Source organism: Pinus tabuliformis, chromosome 4_2 (genome assembly GCF_031772625.1).
Source record: "Pinus tabuliformis cultivar Carrire ecotype Pingquan chromosome 4_2, CPIR1, whole genome shotgun sequence".
NCBI classification, from domain to species: domain Eukaryota; kingdom Viridiplantae; phylum Streptophyta; class Pinopsida; order Pinales; family Pinaceae; genus Pinus; species Pinus tabuliformis.
In genome coordinates this window covers 608,464,010-608,486,680 of record NC_142304.1, presented here as the reverse complement: position 1 = coordinate 608,486,680, position 22,671 = coordinate 608,464,010, and the positions used below count along the sequence as shown (strand labels likewise).

Sequence of the window (22,671 nt, the reverse complement as noted above, 5' to 3'; positions counted from 1 at the left end):
ACTGAAAGGAAAATTGTAAATTTCATATTCAAATTTAAAAATATGGATAAGGATTAAGTTTTTTTTTATAATTTTATAATTATTTTATTTTATACAGTGTGATAAGAAAAATAATGAATAATGTAAAAGAGGAATATAGAATATAAATAACTTAATACGTAAAATTAAAATTATTAAAATAACAAAATAAAAATGTATTCGAAAATGAATATCGAATATTAGAAAATTTTAAATAATAAAATATATTATATAAGATATCGAAAGGAAAATTGTAAATCAAATTTAAAAATATGGATAAGGATTAAGGTTTTTGTAATTTTATAATTATTTTATTTTATGTAATGTATTATTTCTTTTTAAATTGCATTTAATCATATTTTTTTAATCTCGTTATATTTAGTATTTAATTTTTATTTAATTTAATTTAATTCCGTGTTATTTAAAATTGAAATGTATTAGTATTTCTAATTTTAAATATATATTTATATTTAATAATTTATAATATTTTTTTAATGTTAAATTTATATAATAATTTTAAAATAAATGATAGATAATTAAATAGTCAATTCATAAATTGTAAGCAAGTGTATAAACCATTAGTAAATAATTGAATATTAATAGTGAAAACATATGAATAATAAATTTAAGTTCAAACAGAAAAGAAAAAAATAAAGTATGCAGCTCCCCCACCACAAACACAAAATTAACTTGAAAAAAAATGGTGGAAAAACAAGGAAAGACAGAGTACAGAATAATTCTGCATCAAGACATAGAATATTTGAATTGAACTTCTCAAAAGTTCTGTAAAGAGCAAAATATACAATCAAAGTTTGTTTCCGGGATTTTCTCATCCTATAAGTGGTCACACGCAGCGTTGTACACAGTTCCCGAATTCAAATCAAGTTAAAAAGTGAAAAGAATGAGTGAACGGTGGATAAAGCAGGTTGGAAGAAGTATATTTATGTTTTCTGAAACTGATCGAAAGGAAATAGTGAAGATAGTGGTGGGTACACACAGACAAAATTAACACAATCAAAAGTTGCACACTGGCAAAAAGTCAGAATCCTCGATTGCAAACATTGCAGAGACGGCCATCGGAATTACAAGTGACAGTATCAAAATGTTTTAATCCAACACGATGAAATAAATAGGTTTTGTTTCTAGATGAAATAAATATGGTATAATGTTTAAAGATCTGGAGCATTTCTATTTCTAAATTAAGACACAGATTTTGCCTCTTTCGGTTGTTTTTCCTCCGCTGAACATAAAAAGGATAAGGTCATCGCCAATGTCACAGACTGCTGGTAAGGGTTGAATTTGAAACTGAAAAAATGTTATTATAATAAAAAGAGAATGTTCGTTTTCGACCTCTTTAAATATACCGATCATATAATATTCACAAAATTAGTCTTTAATAAAACAGTTAATCCACAGCTTAAAGCATCAGACCAGAACTATCAGTGGATCGCGGGAATTAAAATAACTGAAAATCGGGATTAATAAGAAGCCATAGCAAACATTTAACAACCTAAATTGAGATGTTAGGCCAAAAAAATAATTCTGGACAGGTATCATATTTCATTTTGTTTTTTCCGAGGAGATCCAGCAAAACGAATTTCGGATGAATTACGCCATAGTTAAGATTAATCCGCCATGTCCGACACCAAATTTGTAAGAATGCCAAAAAAACAATGTCGCACAGTTTGCACAAAATAAATAAAAGAAATTTTTAATGGTACAAGCATTGTTTGTATCCCATATCTATTTCTGGTCCGCACCAGATTGAAGCACCGGCTATACAGAAATAAGCAAATCTTGCATTCATTCAAACTTCAAAACCGCCGGCAGTTTACAGTCCTCAAGCAGCAGAAAAAATTTCCCCGTCAAATAACATGACCTGGCTGACAAAATCTATGTTGAGATGATCCTCAAGGTGGGTCGCATCCCAGGCATGCTCATAGAATTCGAACAGTTCATAGTTTTCGAGTTCGTCCACGAAGTGCCAGTTTTCACAAAACGATTTAAGATTTGGATTCCGTGTCAAACTCTCCTGTCTTTCCTCCAAAGCTGCGCAGAATTCTTCTGTTATGTCCCAAACGGGACTCGAAGGAATGCCAAGATCGTCATCTGAAGCCTCCAGGAGATAACATAAATCAACGCCGGAGTCTGTATCTCGAGTTAGGCCTTCGTGGCTGCCAGAGCTATCAGTGGCCGCGGAATTATACCCCAAGTTTGGGGAAGGATAAGAAGTGGAACATGTCGTGGCGATCTCTTCCTCCAGGGTTCTCATGACTCCGTTTACAGCTTCCTCACTGGGAGAGAATTCATCTTCTTCGCCGTCTTCTGCTAAAGTTTGATCTAATTGGAGTAGATCAAGAAACTGGTCTCTTTTTTCGCCGTGAAAGCGTTTCTGCTCCTGGACGTCTATGGAGTCCGGCAGAGCCTCGTGCTCACGGTTGCGTTTCCTGAGCAGCGGCTGAGTCATGATCGAGAAACGGCCCGGAGATTCGAACACGGAACACAACGGTGTTGCAATGATGAGAGGATGATGATTGTTTGTCTTTGCTGCAAAGAGCTGGTCTTTCCTGATAGGTTTGTAGAGGATGGCACGATTTGCTATATATAACGTTTCGATAACGATAAGGCAAAGGATATAAATGGATATGTTTATATATGTTTGTTTATTATTTTTTCTAGATTGTTTGAGGTTTAGTGGTTAATGGATTTGTCTGATCAAATGATTAGGCAAAAATAAATCTCTTATCCCATAAACAAAAATTCCCATACACCAAGACACTCAATGTGAACCATTCATATTCTGTGTGAATCTGTGACTAATATGAGATGTGACTAATATGAGAGTTTAGATACTGCTGGAATGACTCGTTCCGTCGACCCTATCCACCTAATTAAAATATTTCTAGAATGTCTGCTTCACGGCAAGCTGTTCATTTTTGAATGTTGGAATGCATTTAGAAGGCAGATTCTTGTAAACAACTGGAATAGGAATTGTTAACAGATTCGTTAGCTGGTGATCAACCTCCACGGGTGTATGTAGTTGTGGCCGGCTCGTTTGACTGATCCAACAGTGTAACTTCTAGAAGTATTGGGGATTCGGGAATGGTGCTCCGCAGAATGGCTTCACCGTACAACGTTTGAACTGGTTGGACGAACGTGATAACATGTGGCCCGACGAAAGCGAAGTATAATTTAATCCATCGCGATTCGTTTGTAACGTATCTTCTTCTTACTTCGAAGTTGGGGCTGATTACCAGGCAACGTCACTGTTATTATTGACTAATTATATATAAATTTCCATTATTATAACAAAAGGAAAAGCTGGCTGATTAACTTTTCACACATACGAGGGTGGTTTCGAAGTATTATAAAAAAGAAAATATTGCTTATTAACTTTCTACAGGTGGGTCACTCTCGACTCTGGCTGATTGATTTGATGATGCTTATTTCAATCAAATTGTTCCTATTTCATGTTTTAAATCATTAACTAAAGTTTCTTTAAAGAGAAAAAAGCGGAGACGATAAGAAAGAATCCTTTTTTGACCGAAAAACCCCTAAAAAGTTGTCTTAAATTCAATATAGTGTCCACTACAATATTTTAAGATAACTTTAGTATGGAAGCGATTGTTAAGGAAAGACTCATCGTGAATTGCTTTAAATCAAATAAAGAATTCACTGTAATCTTTTTAAGAAAGTGTTAGTGTTATAAGGTAATTTGGAAGATCAAACTTCCATGCTGAAATATCGCATGCATAACTTCCGCACTCATTTTAAGATATGAATGACATCCACCAGACCAGATTTAATCTTTTATGAATTTCAAAGTACAACACCAGGGCATAGTCCCGTGTCCACACCAAAAGAAAAAGACAATTTTATGGGCTTTTATTAATAAAGATCATATCAATGACACCGAGCATAAGATATCGCTGAAATACATTTGAACTCCATGTGCACCTTTCAACTTTTTGATTTGTGTGAGTACCCCACAGGTCCCTTTATATGTTTCTATCTAGAAATATCGAGTCAATGACAAAACCAATAGTTGTCGCCCTTAATTTTCCAAGTTCTATTACGAAAATGACAAAACCCATAGTTGTCGCCCTTAATTTTCTATGTTCTACTACTTTTTTCCACCGATTTGCTTCTCGATGCCTGGTTTTCAAATGAGGAATCCCACTTTCCCCATTGTGAATGATCCTATCATCTTGTTCGCCGAATCGTCTATATTCTAGTGCCAAAAAAATAAATCCGGCACTATCTTGCGTGCCAAATCATCTCCACTCTACCAAGAAAAGAGTGCAATGAAGAAAGCATTGAATAACACCAGAAACGCGATGAACATATTGATGTGTCGAAAAGAGAAAGATGGCTTACATAAAGGCGGAATAACATACCACAATAATAGCACTTTTTGTTAATCTTTTTATTACTTCTTTATACTATCTTATTTTGATTTTTATATTATTTTATCTTGTTTTTTATTATTTTTATTTTGGCTTTTTATTAAAATGATATATGTGGTGATATATTAACTTTTTGTTTCAATGTATTGAGATTGGAGTTCCTCCAATAGAGTTCGTGCAATGTGAATCTTCAAAATCAGGAACAAAAGCCTCGCATCATTAATTATACTCGAGGAGCTGTAGTGTGTGAGTGGGTTTATTGCAACATCAAAAGTTGACATAGACGACCGAAAGCTTAGTAATGGTTTTCCAAAGTTATGCATAAAAATAAGTTACTTCCTTTGTTACATTAAATCTGAATTAATCATTTTTTTACATATGGATTAATGTAAATTATTTTTTATAATTATTAACTTTTATAAGGTTATATTAAATTTGTAAGTAAACACAATCTCTTTAAATAATTTTTTGGTTTACTATTATCTCAACGGACATAGTTTTAGTTTAAATAAAAATGGAAGGTATTAAGAAATAGATTGTGGGACTTATGCTAGGTTTACACTCAACAATATTCATTCTTCCTGAGCTAATTGTTAAATAAGTATTTTCATGAGCGAAGAGGAATATCTTATTTTTTCTTACGGCAGGAGAGTGAGGAAATTGGTTACATGTTTGAGAAAAAAAAAAGAGTACGGACAAGAATTGTTCCCACAACATCAGAAAAATTTCCATGAAAATATATAATTTGGGTGACCACTATACCACTAAAATTATATAATTGAGTCATTAAAACCACTAATTACATTTACAAATCTCATCGAAGTTCTTTTGAACATAATAAAAAACTCAATGTAAATGCATTATCATAGGACATTTGGGAAACGAATCTCAAATACATCAAATCCTCATAAAAACTTTTAAATAAACATCATAATCAGCTAAACATGGAAGTCAAGGCACTTGGAGTTTAGGTTTATAAGTGAAACAGTAACACAGTGAATAAACACAGTTTACAAGCATGTGAAGGAAGTTAGAACATCTTCCAATGAATTCTAAGTAACACATGTTCATACCACTGCAAACAAGTAATTGAAAAAGGCCATAGAAATATCAAACACATAAACCCCATGTGAATCTTGAGTAGTAAAACTGATTTTTGTATCAAGTTTGAAAAACACACAGTCTACTACAATAACATAGCTTCTTTTGCTAATCAAATTCCAACCATGAGGAATTCGACCTCATGCTTCATATAGAGTCTTTACAACCTTGGATTCTATGATCCATCCTTAGGAGAATTCGAATTTCTAAAATTGTCACCTATCTACTCATAAAACAAACTCCTAATTACAAACTGACAGCTAACTGTTTTTTAAGAGTCTTAATACAAATAGGAGTGAAACTCCTAAAACATGTTTCAACAACCTTATCTAAGACTTAAATAAATTCTTTGACAGCTTCTAATCGATGTCTTCGACCTTTATGATGCCTCTAACATTGCTGCCAACCCTGCTGATCCATGACCTATCTCTCCAGAAACTGTCTTTGAACAACATGTGTAAAATTGGAAAATTCTGATTTCTGAAAATATGGCTTCAAAGAAAACCTTGTTTCTCTCAACTGGTAACACTTTTGAGGAAAGTGAGAGAGGTTATTGTAGCTGGAGATTTTATGAAGAGTAACATCTTTCATAATTCTAAAAGACTTTTGCATTTGGCCAGAAACTGATCATGAAGTGAACTACTAAAACCAGAAAGCGTAGTTTTTCTCTTAATGACTTTCAGCAGTTTCGTAGTGCATGTTGGGTCATAAATTTCTCCCAGCTCATAATGAATTTAAAGAAAATGAGAGAGGTTTTTGTATTTAAGTATGTTAGAAAGAAAAACCTCTTTCAGTTTTCAAAATTGAGTTTTCAGTTGCTCAGGAAACCCCTTGGAAGTTGACTACTAGTTGCGCTATGAAACTGTGGATTTCTGTATGATTGCAAAAATTTAACCCTAAACTTAATGGAATGACTTCTAAATGGAAAACGTGACCTATTTGAACATGAAGTGAACCTAAAGGACTTTATTTGGAAATGAAAGATGACAATTTAAGACTTCAAACCCTATCACTTACCCTTTTATCAAGACTAAAATGACCTTTAGACCTCCTTGAAATCATGACGAAAAGCTGAGTTGACACAATGATCTTTTGAGAATTTTTGGGTGATAACAGAGGCCATGAAAGATTAACATACAAACACTTCAAACCACGTACCTTTGTAAAACTCCAACGAGGAGATATTCCAAGTTCTTCTTGTCAGACCTCGCTTATATCTCATGTTGTCTGCAAAAAAACCCATTGGTGAATGTATACTTCAGTCGCATTGATCTAGCCGACTTCAAGCCATTTTGAAAGGGAAAAATTAACCCCCTTTTTGTATTTATTTGAGAAACACATGCATATAAGGTTTTAACTTTTCATCCACTAGATGGGCGCATTGGCAAGACGATGGGTAATAAAGCTCACTTTTCCTCTATTACATGATGTGACTTAGTAGAAAGAATCTATCTACTTGAAACATTTTATGTGTTACACATCCAAGAGAGTTCATGGATGAGGATATATTGAAAGATGGATCAAGTCATTTTTATTAGCGATGAGTCAACCTTTGTTATCATCAGGCCCTAACTTATCGTTGTGTTTTCAATGAAATCATTGTCACAAAAGTAATAAAGAAGGATAATTTATTCAAATTTCTTGATCAGAAATTAGGGTCTTTGTATAATGTGTGAGAGGAGGGAGAGGAGATTTCATTGAGCCATTTCCATGCAATGATGACAAGCATAGAGTTCCCTAAAAGAGGCATTGCCTCATGAATTCAAGAGTTAACAAGAGTAATATATTGCCAAAGTGTTGAAACTTCTACTTTATTGTCTAAAACTATGCTCATCACAAATGCAAATGAAGCTATATGCTTTCTATTAAAGCTCATCATGACCCTACATGACCCTCTCATACTCTTAGCATTATATAAATGCATTTTGGAGGAGAAAAAATTAAAACTTTGGAAATGATCTTAAAAAATCCATACATGAATGAAATAAAGGATACTAAAATAATTTTCATTTTCAAAAAAATAACATTCATAGATTATCTCTCACAGGTTTTGGTATATTCTAGAAATACAAAAAACGTTTCATATATTTATATATATAAATGATTGGATTCCAACATCTTTTGAAAATGGTAGTGAGCATAGAATATTGGTTGTTATTCACGAATGCTCATTAACTCATCGTTGTTATTTAAGAAAATCATGCCATTTAAACTAATTGTTCTTTGTATATATAAAATTCTTGTTCATTTAAGTGTGTATGTTTTCTTTTGTAAATGAAAAAAACCTATCATAATTAAATTTTTAATTGTAGTGAACAAAGTGATTATTTGTTTCAATCTACAAATTCCCAGTGACTCATTATATTATTTAAGAAAACCATACCATTTAAATTTTGACTATTACCAAAATATTTCTAATTTTGAGTTGTTAACTAATTTGTTTATATTCGACGAAAATAAAGTTTTATACAATGAAAAATAATTCAACGATTTCTTAAAAATAATTTTATTTTAAATAACATTTAATAAATAAATAACTTTCGATAAAATTGACATTAAAATTATAATATTGAAAGTAAATGCTATCGAATATCATATAGTCTTAACACCATACAATCTCGTTGCAATATAAATTTTGTATCTAAGAAAATTTGAAAGAGGAAAATACTCAGCCATGATTGATGTCTAAAGGTTTAAAAAAATAATAATTGAATAATCACTATCTCCAAGGGGACATAAATTAGAATCCATTTGAAGAGCACATGATTCCAATGAGTGGTGAAAGAGTCAGTGATCTTGAATTTGCTTGCACTTGCTTGCACGACTTATTCCATCAATAACCACAACCCACCTCCCCTCCACAATCGGTGGGCATGCTCTCTGGTATTAAGTTTTAGATTTAAAAATTTTGATTTTTCAGCCCTAGGGTTACAAGTAATTTTCATTACGCTAAGCCACAAGAGAAGAGAACCATATGGTGAAGTACATGTACAACAAAGATGAAAGTTATGGTGTATATAAACACCATAAAACTCATCCACCTTATCAATGTGGGATATATACCATACCCACAAAAAAAGAATGCACAAGATATAATCTCCTTGTAGCTTTCAATGCAGGGCGTTGGCGGTCAAATATCAACGATCACAGTTGAATTGTGTGACCCCGGGATATTCAAAGTTTACCAAAGGGGGGTTCGCTATGGGTTGTATCTCCAAATATCTTATGGCTAGGTGGCAATGTTTCATTGGAGTGCAACCCCTAGCTTGAAACAACATACAACTATTACCATCTGCATTCCACCTTCGATTTACTCCATACAATTGTATGACAACAACACAATTATACACTTGTTCAAAAATTCCAGAAAGTGCATTCAAAACCAGCTGCCAACTAAAACAAATGTTGAGGTCTTCCACCACATGAGTTCACAACGGACACATTTATCCTCCTTCGAATTGAACAATATATGCCCAAAATCTGCAAAGTGAGGATGCTCTAAAATCTCTTTTAGCAAATGCAGTGAATTGGCATGAAACCCTTTCACTTGACCTAACATAGCATTCTCAGTGCTTGCAGTGCCCTAGTTATTGTTGAAAAGAGGAAGCAGATCCATTCTCAAATCATCAAAATTGGATCAGCTATAAATGGATTCGTAGAAAGTTCCCTTGTTGATATATAAGAAAAATGTGGGATTTTAGAAGAAGATCAGATGGTTTTTGAAAAAATACGGGATGCTAGACATGGATTTAGTGGTGATGTTTCTGATATTATGTCAAATAGTCACTTTGGGAAACACATTCACAATGTTTGGAACAAATAGCTCGACTGTATACCTCTCTTTTCATTAAATGTTTGTGTGTGCTTCACTCCATTTTCAAAGTAATTGAATATGAATACTTTGTCATCTGGTAGTTCGATTGAATTCCTCCGAGCATTCTTGGATATATAGCTAGAAATTTATTCTTGAGATTATGTTGAGTTTTTAAGGTTCATCTATTGCAGAATTCCAAATCAAGTTGTTGTTGCTTCGGGTAAGGAAGAAGGAAATTAAAAGGTGAACATTTACACAATACCTGGTTGAACTAACAAGCTTTCTTTTTTGACCTTCCTCTACTATCTCTAATTACACTAAAACAAAATCAAGAGAATTGTGAATTTAGCTCATTTTTTAAAGGGATAACATTGATGGTTTTTATTGTTCAGTTGGTTGGACATAACACCTTTTCCTGAGAAAATAGGTTTTGTAGCAAAGAAGCAAGCATTTTTCACTTTTCCCATAGTTGGAGGCCTTTTGAATGATACAATTGGAAACAAGATTAAGATTATCATAGCATCATATACTCTTGAAAATAGAATTATTTGCATTGCACAATGATATTTTACTTGGTTTTGTCTTTTCAAACATGTTGTTTATACTTGGATGTGCCTTTTTCATAGGTGGTGTTATTCACAATAAGAGAAAACAAGTTTTTATAAGGTTGTTACTGTTGTCAACTCAGGATTATTAATGATGGTTGTCATGGGCCTATTTTTCCAAGTTGTGTTGTGATTTATGCACATAGAATTGCATGTTGGAAAATCACAACCATCCCTTTCAAAGTTGAGAAATTGTTTCATGCTTGTAGCCTATCTATTTTACCCTATCTTCCATTTGAAGAGTCACAAAAATCTTTATGACTCCATAGATCAGACTAAGGTTACCTAGGAAATAATTTTGTTTCAAAAGAATTCAATGAACTCTTGTTAAGAGGAATACATTGAAAGTATATCAAGGTTTTACAACATTGGTTTAGTTGTTGTAGAGGGGACTCCAATAGATGGAATGTCCAGAATACTTTACATTGACATAAACCCAAAAAAGGAAAAAACATCTAAATGCTTTTGGGTCACATAATTCCTTAATTCATTAGATTTTATTAAACCCAATCAACAGGTTATTATAGAGATGATTAAAGGAGGCCAGTAACAAAGTGCAACAGTGGGAGATGAATTAAGGAATTATGTAACCCATAATAGAGAAATTGGGAATGGGTCGATTGAAGTTGAACCTTTGCTCCCACTGATGCTTGTGCCTGTCCATAGACATACCCAATGAAAGAAAAATTGGAGTTGTTGAGGTCCAAGAAAAGTAAAATGAAGAGCCTGCAACAACCAATAAGTTATGTGTTTAGCCTTTGAATAACAAAATCTTCGATATTATTTACCCATCAAAGAATCAAAAATAGGTGAAATCGCATGCCACCACAGAGCCCATCATTGTGTCAAACGTCGGCTGGAGATGTTGGGGATCATCAAAAAATTCGCACCAGCTCCACACATAAGAAGAAAAATGTGTCCAAGTTAATAAAAGTTGTGTTTGGAAAAATGAAAAAATTGATGGTGATCGCACTATAGATCATGGAAATAATAATTCAGTGCCTTCGTCTCGTTGTTCCCCAATGAATTCTCGTTTCTCTAGCACTTCAGCTAACTCGCCTATGACTAAACTAATTTCAAATGGTAAACAATCCAACAATTCCGCCAATTTCATATCATACGTCGAACTGCTAATTTCATATCATGCACCTTAGTCAATGGCATCTAGATCGAAGGCAAACAAAAAATGGTTGTGCAAAAGCTTTCCACGCTTTGGATTTTAACTTGACAAAGGACAACGAAAATGGAGAGCGGGCATTGGCTGAGGTGAATAGTGTATGCTCACCCGAAGCTGACAAAAAAAACACGGTGAATAGTGTATGCTCACCCTAAGCTGACAAAGAAAACACCTTCGGTGTAAAAATAGAAAGCAAGCATTGGCTGAGGTGAACAATGTTTGCTCACCCAAACTTGCAAAAAAACACTTCTAGTGTAAATATAACAAAACATATGAAGTTATAGAACTTTACCCACAATGCCACCTACAACACGCCTATGCTATAAGGTCTAGTTCCCAGGCATGGACAATGGAAAAAGGATTGATGGTCGTGTACAATGATCAACATCGATAGCAACAAAGGAAGGAATGCCTTACAGATTGATAAGAAAAATAATGAATAATGTAAAAAAGAATATAAAATATAAATAACTGAGTAAAATTAAAACTATTAAAATAACAAAATAATATCGAAAATTAGAAAATTTTAAATAATAAAATATATTATATAAGATATCGAAAGGAAAATTTGAAATTTCGTATTCAAATTTAAAAATATGGATAAGGATTAAGTTTTTTATAATTTTATAATTATTTTATTTTATGTAATGTATTATTTTTTTTCAAAATTTGTTATATTTAGTTATTTCTTTTTTATTTAATTTAATTTTGTGTTATTTAAATTTTTTTTTTCTCGTTAAAACTGTTCTATTATTTACATTAATAGAGAACAATTACATCATTACATAACAAAAAGAACCAGCTGCCTGAGGGTGATGGCAGAATCGAACAACAGAGACTACAGTCTCAGAGGACTAACCAGACCCAAAAACCAACCCACGCAGGGGCGCCAGTGGAACAGAAAACTAATCCCGCGCAGGGGAGCCAAAATCTTTCCCAGCCACAGAGAAAAAATTCCAGAACCCAAACCTAGACAATTTTTCATCAACATTGATACAGAGACAGTAACATTACAGCATTGATACAATAGCATATCCGAAAACAACAAGAGTGGCCGAATGCCCTCACTAACAGGCCGCAGAGACCTAGTAAGAAGTCGCGTCTAGTCTTCAGGATCCTCCTCCACTACCCTGCACCACCCGAATTCCACCATGTCATGAGCCTCCTTCGCAGCTGTCGAAACGAGCTCCATCTTAACATCTTCGTTCTGGCTGATCATCGCCTTCTGAGCTCTCGAGGGACCAACAAGAGGGTTGTTCGAAAAATTCGCAGGATCTGCAGAGGGAGTCTCCATGGCTCTCGCGGAGCCATCAGTTGTCATCGTCCCCCAATTGTCTCTGGAATCACTTTCATCATGGGTCTCCTCAATGAAGAGCACCGAGACATGGGCGTTGATTTGGGGATAGTTCAAAGAGCTGTTGAAGTTGAAAATTGTAGAGCCAAAGACGGGCGAGGAAGAGGATTCAAGAGCGCTGGTATCTAGGAATTAACTAGACCAAAGGGGGTTTGCACCATGAGTGCGATGGCAATGGAAATGGCAGCAATGAAGAGAGTCTTCGTCACCAGAGGGGCGCGAGGATCCTCCTCGGGAGGTGCCGCGATGGCTGAGCATTCACTGTCGAGGCCGACCCATGATTGCAGGGCCAAACAAAGAAATTGTGCCTAAGGCTGGAATAGAACTTAACGCTAAATTGAATTCCAGTACAGTCACGGGAAGACGATATGCAGGCGGGGGAGTAGCCCAAACAGAAAGGCAAACGCTTGGAGCGGCCAGCCACTCCAGAGGCTGCATAAACAAACAGAATAGACCCTAAATTTGCACTGTGAATCCCATCCCGCAGCCATATATAGCACACCTGCTTTTGCCTCAAGGCCCTCCTGCCATTACTGTGGCATTTCATGGGAGCCAAGGAGCCAGACCCTACCTTGCGTGCGGAGGTGAACGGAGCATTTATGCTCCCCTGCTGAATGCCCTTAATCCCAATCCTGCGCAGCTAATAGTGTCCCTGCCCCCATGTGTGAACTGCTCCTCTGCGCATCGCTGGCAGGTGGCCGCAGGTGATCGCCCGTCCCATCCTTTCAATCACCCGCATCCGGGGTATTTAAAATTGAAGTGTATTAGTATTTTTAATTTTAAATATAAATTTATATTTAATATTTTATAAAAAATAGTGTATGTAAAATTTATATAATAATTTTAAAATAAATTGTAAATAATTAAATGGTCAATTGATAAATTGTAAGCAAGTGAATACAAATAACTGAATATTAATAGAGAAAACATATGAATAATAAATTTAAGTTGAAAACAGAAAAGAAAGGAAAAAAATAAAATATGCAGAGCTCCTCCACCATAAACACAAAATTAACTTGAAAAAAATGGTGAAAAAACACGGAAAGACAGAGTACAGAATAATTCTGTATCAAGATGTAGAATATTTGAATTTCACTTCTCAAAAGTTCTGTAAACTTTAAACTGTATGAGCAAAAGATACGATCAAAGTTTGTTTCTAGGATTTGCTCATCCTATAAGTTCTTAGAAACAGCGTTGTACACACTTCCTGAATTGAAATTAAGTTAAAAAGTGAAAAGAATGAGTGAAAGGTGGATAAAGTAGGTTGGAAGAAGTATATTTATGTTTTCTAAAACTGATCGAAATTGAGGGAAGATACACTGGAAGTTGAGGGAAAAAATGCTCTGGGTGAAGAACGTGGTGGGTACAGACAGACAAAATCAACACAATCAAAAGTTGCACACTGGCAAAAAAGACAGAATCCTCGATTGAAAACATTCCAGAGACAACTATCGGAATTACAAGTGACAGTATCGAAAATTTTTTAATCCAACACCATGAAATAAATATGATTTGTTTCTAGATGAAATAGTATGGTATAATTTTTATAATGTCTCAAAATTTTATGATCTTCAAATGCATCGATCTTGAATGACCATAATAAGTCGTTTGGGCCATTACATGAACCCTCCAGAAGTGCTCATTATTATTAGAAGGAAAGGAAAGATCTGGAGCATTTCTATTTCTAAGGTATGACAAAGATTTTGCCTCTTTCGATTGTTTTTCCTCCGCTGAAAATAAAGAGTGCAAGGTCATTGCCAATGTCACAGACTGCTGGTAAGGGTTGAATTTGAAATTTGAAATTTTGTTTTTATAATAAATAGAGATTTTTCGTTTTCCACCTCTTGAAATATACTGATCATATATAATATTGACAAGATTAATCTTTAATAAAACAATTAATCAATAGCTTAAAACATCATACCAGAGCTACCAGTGGATCCCAGGAATTAAAGTAACTGAAAATTGGGATTAATAAGAAGCCATAAAAAACATTTAACAACCTAAATTGAGATGTTAGGCAAAAAAAAATTCTAGACAGATATCATATTTCAGTTTGTTTCTTCTGAGGAGATTGAGGAAAATGAATTTCAAATGAATTATACCATAGTTTAGATTAATCTGAAAGGTGTTGAACTTTATCAGATACCAAATTTGTAAGAATGCCAAAAACTATGTTGCATAATTTTAATGGTACAAATGTTGTTTGTATCATATAGCTATTTCTGGTCCGCACCAGATTGAAGCACCGACCATACAGAAATAAGGAAATCTTGCATTCATTCCAAATTCAAAACTGCCGCCAATTTACAGTCCTCATGCAGCAGAAAAAATTTCCCCATCAAATAACATGACATGGCTGACAAAATCTATGTTGAGATGATCCTCAAGGTGGGTCGTGTCACGCCCCTACACTAGCAGTACTCTTTCAACCGCACTATAGGAGGTGCGGCACCACCAACCACTTTCTTTTCACCAATACTTGCGATCATGGACTACACCTACTTTCGATACTTAATTTATTTTCTTATTTTACCAAGTATATGTTTTCATTATAACATAGTGAAAACAATTAACATTCACCATAAATAGCATTAACCATAAATGCACAACAGTTATAAAGGGCGAGGAAACTCCCTGTAATGAGTCTGCCCACAATATCAATATATATATAAGTTACAATCTTGAGAAACCCTAAATTTACACTTAGTCAAATTTTACATTCACCTGGGAAACTCAGTCGCCAGCTTGTCGGCGCGCCCGCATGGTCGCCACATGACTCTCCCAACTCGTCGTTTACCCCTGAACGCATTCGTTCAGCTGTCGTGTTATTTTCCCAACTCGGGCGCAGCTACCAGTGTCACCATGCCACCCAACTCAAGCACCTTTGCACGCCGGCCGCACCTTTGCTCACAAACCAACACCTTCGTCGCACTTTGTTTCACCTCATCGGGCACTCCCACCCGCGAGTCACCTTGCATGAGTTATCCCAACCAACTCACCCAACGGTTCGTTCGGCGGGCGCACACGCCATGTCACCCTGCTCGAGCTCCTGTGTTCACGCCTTTCAGTTCACTCGTCATGCGGGCTCATCTGCACTGTCGTTCTGCGCCTAACCGTAGAACCACTGTGTGCCCTAGCTCACACTTCGACTTCACACTTGTTGGTTGGTCAAATGGTTCGATGATCCAACTCCATCTCACGACCAGTTATATATATGTGTCCGCCTGTTGTGTGGGCATTCGGCCAATCCAGCAACCATAACATATCGGTTCATAAACACGTCGGCCTACCTATGTGCTACCGTCGTTTCATGCCCCTTTGCTATTTGGCTCAAGTCGGCTCATGGGATCGAGCTGCCCGCTCACCCACTATAAGTCTGCAGCCTTAGCTCGTTGTCACACTTGCCCATTCGCTCGCCAACCACAGCTCGCCCTCGCACCTGTGTCTCGCCCTTCGCTAACCCGCCAGTTCACTCGTTTCCACCGTTCAACACGCCCAGTGGGCGTGCTCGTGCCGCCCAACCGTCACAACAACCACAGGGTGTTACATCCTCCCCCACCTAAGGTCATTGCCATCCTCGGCAATTCGGCTATCCTCCGTAGCTTCCATCTGTCACCAATATGTCCATACCAATGCCACATAATCCATCAGTATGTGTTCTACGAACAATCATCTTCTTGATCCATGAATTCAATCCATCTCTATATTGCAAACATCCCTGCAACATATATAATACGACAGTCTCCACTATGTGTTGTTTCATTATGTGAACTCCTCTGCATAATTTTCCAGCCAACACAACATCTTAGTCGAAACCAAGACATCTGTCTGACACAAACCCAGTGCCCTACATGCCCTCATGTGATCGAACTGATTGGGTAGCTAATCCAACCGTAACGCTCAACCCATGAGAATGTACCTTCTCCATGCCACCGTTGGTTGTTTCTTCAGCATCCTGTCACAATCTCAAGCTCAATCAAGAATATACTCCAAACCCATGCTCAGGTCCATGGAAACTCCATCCCATCTGCAACATGTCATGATGTTAATGCCAATGTGCTGCCTCGCAGTTACATTCATTCCTGCATCATCTTCCTGTCATCATAATGCCTGCTCAAATGTTTAGGGACTCACTGTCATGAGCAGCTAACAATGAGACCCATCTTCTAAGTCACCTAAGAATATGTGGAGGGAGCAGAGCCTGAAGGCTCTCCCTCACTAATCAGCTCAATTCATCTATTTGGATCTTCCACCTCCATCCTCTGTAGATATGCAACCCAATCCTCCACCTGGACATTCGGCCTCATATATTCTTCATCATCATCATCGTCATCCTCTACTGCCTCTAGCCTCCTAGACAAATCCAAGATGCTATCTGACAATGTCTTGATACCTTGTGATGGTTCCATAAGCTTTGTCTCTGGAATAGACATCTGCTGACAGATCTCATCCATATGCTTCTATCCTCCATCTGCATCACTGCCAACTTACACTCAGATCTTGTTACTCCAATGGTTTGAACACCAATGGGTACATCTTCCCTTCCGTCGTAAATGTACAACTTCTTCAAATGTGGAACAATCATTACATCATAATGTTTCAAGAATTCCATTCCCAGCACAGCTTCATAGTCATCAATCCGCACTATAGTGAATTCGACTTTCCTGGTCCACTCACCAAGTGTTGTGTCCACCTTTTTAGCCACACCAATCACAGAATCAGGAGGAGAATTCACTGTCTTTATCTGTGCCTGCACTGGTACAAATTTTAGCCCAATCCTTCTCGCAATATCTTCACTCATGAAGTTGTGAGTAGCACCACTATCCACCATAGTGAGCACATCAACACTCCCAATCTTCATCCAAACATATTCCAAACTGTTCCTTTCTGAATCTCTTCGTTTGAATACTTCCATAGCAGCTGCAGCTCCAAGAATCTGCATCACCCCCACAAAAGTCTCTTCTTTCTTCATATTGGACTCTGCCATCGCAGCCACTTTCGGTCTTGAAGGACAATTCTTCACCGTATGTGGTTCCTCACATATCCAACACTTCAATGGTTTCTTTGTCTTCGTCTTATCATACAATTTCGAAGCATCATCTTTAATATTTTTTTCTTTCGGCTTATCGAACTTCTTCTTTTTCTCATCAGAAGCTTCGTCATAATGCTCCACCAAACGATTTACAGCAGCAAAGGCTTCCTCAAGTGTCTTTATCTTCTATCTCTTCACTTCATTTCGTGCCCAAGGTTTCAGCCCTATAACAAATATGAACACCTTTTCCCTCTTTGCCATGTCCAGAAGTTCCAGAACCGCACTTGTAAACTCTCGCTGATATGCTTGCAGACTTCCCGTTTGCTTCATGTATTTTATCTTCATCCTTGCTTCCCATGTTTCATCCTGTGGACTGAAGTGGGTCTGCAAAGCCTTCTTCATGTCATCCCATGAAGTTATGTCGTCAGCACTGCCATTGGCAATCTGATCCATCCTTCTTCACCACCACATCTTGGCATCTTTCGTCAAGAATTGAGCAGCTACTTTCACCTTAGTTTCCTCATCAGGTAATCCCAAGCATTATAAACATTGTTCCATGTCCCATATAAAGTTACCAAGAGTCTTCGCATTCCTTGTACCATCATAAGATTCTGGTTCCTTGACTTTCACATGAGACACTCCTCCACCCGAGTTATGTCTCATGGCCTTCTTCAACACTGCCATCTCGTCTCGAGCTTCGTTAAGAGCTTGCTGTAAATCCAAGATTTTTACCAAACCTTGATATCTTGCTTTCCCAATCTCTTTAACTTCCTCTTCTAATTTTGTATACTTCCATTTTGTATACTCGTATCGGTCCTTGACTTCATCGAATTCTTCTTTCATCTTCGCATTGAATTCTTGATCCTTCATTATTTTGGCCATCTTTGAAGTCCAATCAAAATCTCATCCCTCCAATCGTTCCAATACCCTGTTCATGAAAGCTTCACCTGCATTGTGGCTAGACTCACCTGTCACAACATGACGTTCATCTGCCATCTCTGCCATCAACCTTCTTTGCCATCTCTACCATCAGCATTGTTTAACTAAAATTAACAAAATAAATATTGTTATCTTAGTATTTATATTTGCACAACATTATAAATTGATACAAAACAACATTGATTTAGTAATATATTTTTAATGATAAAAGATGAAATTGTTCACACATTAAATTAATGATGATGTCTTCAATTGATTTTAACATTAATGCATGCATTAAGTGTTAAATATACTGGACATAAATTTAGTTTTAAATTAATTTCCAAGATAATATAATAGAAAATAGTGAAATATAAAGCATTGATTTGCTAGCATGTTCCTTGTATGATGTTGATTTTGTTTTTAATGAAATTATCTAAAAAGACTATTTAATTCATGCATGTCGAGCTCAATTTCCCAAAAGAATCCATACTTAACATATTGTAATTTGCTAGCCCTAACCACGTCTCCAAAGTCAAAAAAAACTAATCCACAAAAGGCGATAAGTCTAAGTTGTTTATATTAATCTAATTTCCACATCCCCGAAGTCAAAAAAATTAATCGACAAAAAGTCAATAAGTCTAAGTTGTTTATCTTAATCTAATTTTGATTTAGGTCGGGGATGTTAGCTTCCGCAATATCATTATAATTGCACTTGGTTTTTTTACCAGAAAAAATATTATTAAATGTGATTTGTGAGATTTCTCACAATGAGTATTATGTTTTACAATTTACTTTTATTTTTTTACTTATTATTCTATTAGCATAATATTTTACAATCTATTTTTACTCTCTTACTTATTATTCTATTAATATAAGAATACAAATTTATGATATAAAAATTATTATTCTATTAATATAAGAATACAAATTTATGATAAAACTTTTATAGGCTTATTAATTAATAAGACCCTATGTACCCAGTACCTAGTATCTCCAAAGTAATGTGATAGATTTGTTCAACTTTCCCGGTTAGCATGTAAAAGGGCCCCAAATTTGGAAAAGATAATTGGTCAGCGTTCCAAATTGGAGTTCGAATACAAACTCCAAATTTAGAAATGCAGGTTAAACTTCACGATCCCATCAGATCCTTGAATGGAATTTCAAGGTCAATTTGTCTGACCTGCTAAAAAAATATGAAAAAATTTGTTCTCTATACCCCTCTATGCTTGATGAAAACCAAAATGATGCCCTTTTCTCAGAAGTCTCTGAAGATGAAATACTGGTGACGATGAAATCATTCCAAAAGGATAAATGTCCAGGCCCGAACGGTTGGTCCATTGAATTCTTCATCCACTTTTTTGAACTGTTCAAGGATGACATTCGGCACTTGATTGAGGAATCAAGAATAAAGGGTTTCATAAATCCCCGTATCACCTCCACATACATAGCCCTGATCCCAAAAAAGCCTCTATCTACTACATTCTCAGAGTTCCGACCAATTTCTTTATGCAATGTCTTATATAAGACAATCTCCAAAATCATTGCTATGTTCATAACAAGTGTGCTATCATTGCATTTAACTCAAGAGCAGCATGGCTTCCTCAAGAACAGAAATATTATGGACGTCGTGGCCATCACACAGGAGTTACTTCATTCTATTCATACAAGAAAGTTGGCGGCTGTTGTTCTGAAGATAGATTTAAGGAAGGCGTACGACAGCATGGATTGGGGATTTTTGCGATGTCTTCTCGCCAAGATTGGTCTAAATTACAGATGCTCAAGATGGATAATGGCGTGTGTGGAGGAGGTCAATTATGCTGTTCTTATCAATGGTTTGCCTTCTCCTTTTTTTAAAGTTGCCAGGGGGCTTAGGCAAGGATGTTCCTTGTCCCCACTCCTTTTCATATTATTGATGGAATCTCTCAACCTCCACATCAAGAAGGCGACCCAACAAAGTTCATGTCGTCCACTTCCCATTTGCAGAGGTATATATTCATCTCATAGTTTTTTCGTAGATGACATTCTCTTAACCGCGATGTTATGCAGGTCAACATGGATTTGTCTTCATGGAATATTGCGAAGATTTCAAAGTGTAACAGGTATAAATTTGAATGAAGGGAAGTCTTCCTTCTATGTCGAAGACACAAGCAGGGATTTGATCCGTTATCTTTCTCAGCTCTTTAACAATCAAGCCAATCCACTGTGGAATGGGCTCAAGTACCTGGGTTTTGAATTGAAAACATCAAGTTACACGGTGGCGGATTGGTCTTGGATGATTGATAGATTTTACAAGAAAATCGCAAGCTGGGAAAATTTGTGCTTGTTTAAAGGCGGTAGGATGACCTTGACACAGGCTATCCTTGTTCAAATGATAGTTTATTGGGCACACTTGTTCTTCATTCCTGCTGCTATTATCAAAACCTTGAACAGGATGATTGCCAATTTCATCTGGGGATGTGGCAAAGATCATAACAAATTTCATTTAACCAAGCTATCGGCAATAACCCGGCCTAAAAATCTAGGAGGTTGGGGCATATTAGATTTGGCTAATTTCAGGAAAGCTCTTTTATGCAAATCAATGTGGAAGGCTGTCATGGGCGATTCAATATGGAGCTTAGCAATTCGCGCAAAATATATGTATAACAGGGACATGACATTCTGGATAAGGAAGAATCATATTGGATCCCCAACTGGATCGGCTATCTGGAGAGGTTTCAAGAAGCTGGAACCATATTTTAGAAAGAACATCATCTGGAAATTTCAAACGGCTTCGCAGGTCTTGATTGGCAGAGAAGCGTTTGCGGGTGGAGCGGGGAAAATTCAAGTTTCCCCTCAATCATTGAGAGCGCCCCATAACAGAGGAAATTTCTATTGGACCAGCGTCATCCGGCAATGGGAAGGGGCCATTCCCATTTGGAAATCCGCGGAAGAATTGCAACTCAATGGAGACATGAAGGCACAGTGGGATGGTGTTTTATCCGAATTGCATGGCCACGAGATTTTCCGATCGACGGACAAAGACCTGCTTATTTGGGGAGGTATGGATGGTTCCACAAGGGTGAGGGTAAAACATGTTTATTTGTAGTTCCTATGTACTGGGGCCGATATTCCTGGTGAAATTTTCCCTCCCTCACTGTGGAAATCGGGTTGCCCCACCGAGATTATCATTTTCGCTTGGCTGGTCTTTTACAATAGGAATACTGCATGGGAGAACCTACAAAAACGCAATTGGCACGAGCCAGCCATTTGTCTGCTGTGCAGAAAGAACTCTGGAAATAATTTTCATTTATTCCTCAATTGTCTACAGGTGCAGCCAATCTGGCAGAGTCTTGTGGATTTATTTGGTTTCCCATTTGGCACTTATCCATCCATCTCTGAAGCAATTAATAAATGGGGCACCATGAAGAAAGAATGGAGAGCCATTCCCTTATTGGCTATTTGGGGCATTTGGAAATGGAGGAATGGGCAAAATATTTAGCTCAAAGGTGGATACTAGCTATTTTGTAACTGATTCTATAATTGCCCTGTACTACACCCTTGATATACATGGGAAGGACAGCGACATTCATGGAAGGAATTATGAGTCTTCTATCGACAGATATGTGAGTGGTAGTAGATCCAGGTCATCATCTGTTTCGTCAACTCCATGTGCATATTTCGAAGGTGCTGCCAAGCAAGGTATTTGTGCATGTGGTGTTTTCATCAGTATAGAAAATGCACAAGCTATAGAAATATGCTGGAATGTTGGCCCGCGAACAAACAATAGAGTTGAAGCTATGGCATTAGCGGGTCTCCTCACATTCAGAAATTTCCTTGATATTCCAAAACTGCAAATCTTCAGAGACTCCAAGGTAATAACAGATCATGTTCTATCAAAGAAACAAGTAAAAAACATTCACCTTGTCGGATGGTTGGAAAGGATAGCAGCATTATGGAGAAACAGGAAGGAGTATTATATATCACATATAAACAAGCACAAAAACAGAAAGGATGATGCCTTATCTAAATTGGGTCTATCCTTGCCCCAGGGTTCAGGGAGAATGCAGATAAAGGTGGACAGCAATATCTACCAGATCCAGGATTTCCATCTTCAAGGCATATAGTGACAACTGTGGGAAATTTTGGTGAATTTTATTACGTCTTATGCATACATTTCAGTTTCAAACAATACTGGTATTTTCTTCCTTTATACACAATATTCTCTGCAGTTTTTTGAATCATTTTGAGCTCAATCTCATAT

The 22,671-nt window shown here is 36.4% G+C and overlaps 2 protein-coding genes across 2 annotated transcripts; one reads left to right on the top strand and one right to left on the bottom strand.

Moving 5' to 3' along the window:
- Positions 1 to 1,702: 1,702 nt before the first annotated feature.
- Positions 1,703 to 2,591, bottom strand: LOC149170756 (uncharacterized). Its single transcript, XM_089427348.1, has one exon. It carries the CDS (start codon positions 2,483 to 2,485, stop codon positions 1,859 to 1,861), a length of 627 nt encoding a protein of 208 aa, XP_089283474.1. The 5' UTR covers positions 2,486 to 2,591; the 3' UTR covers positions 1,703 to 1,858.
- A 17,458-nt stretch (positions 2,592 to 20,049) lies between these two features.
- LOC149170755 (uncharacterized) lies at positions 20,050 to 21,516 on the top strand. The gene is made up of 2 exons (XM_089425715.1): positions 20,050 to 20,303; positions 20,478 to 21,516. Exons 1-2 carry the CDS (start codon positions 20,050 to 20,052, stop codon positions 21,514 to 21,516), a joined length of 1,293 nt encoding a protein of 430 aa, XP_089281841.1.
- Positions 21,517 to 22,671: the final 1,155 nt, after the last annotated feature.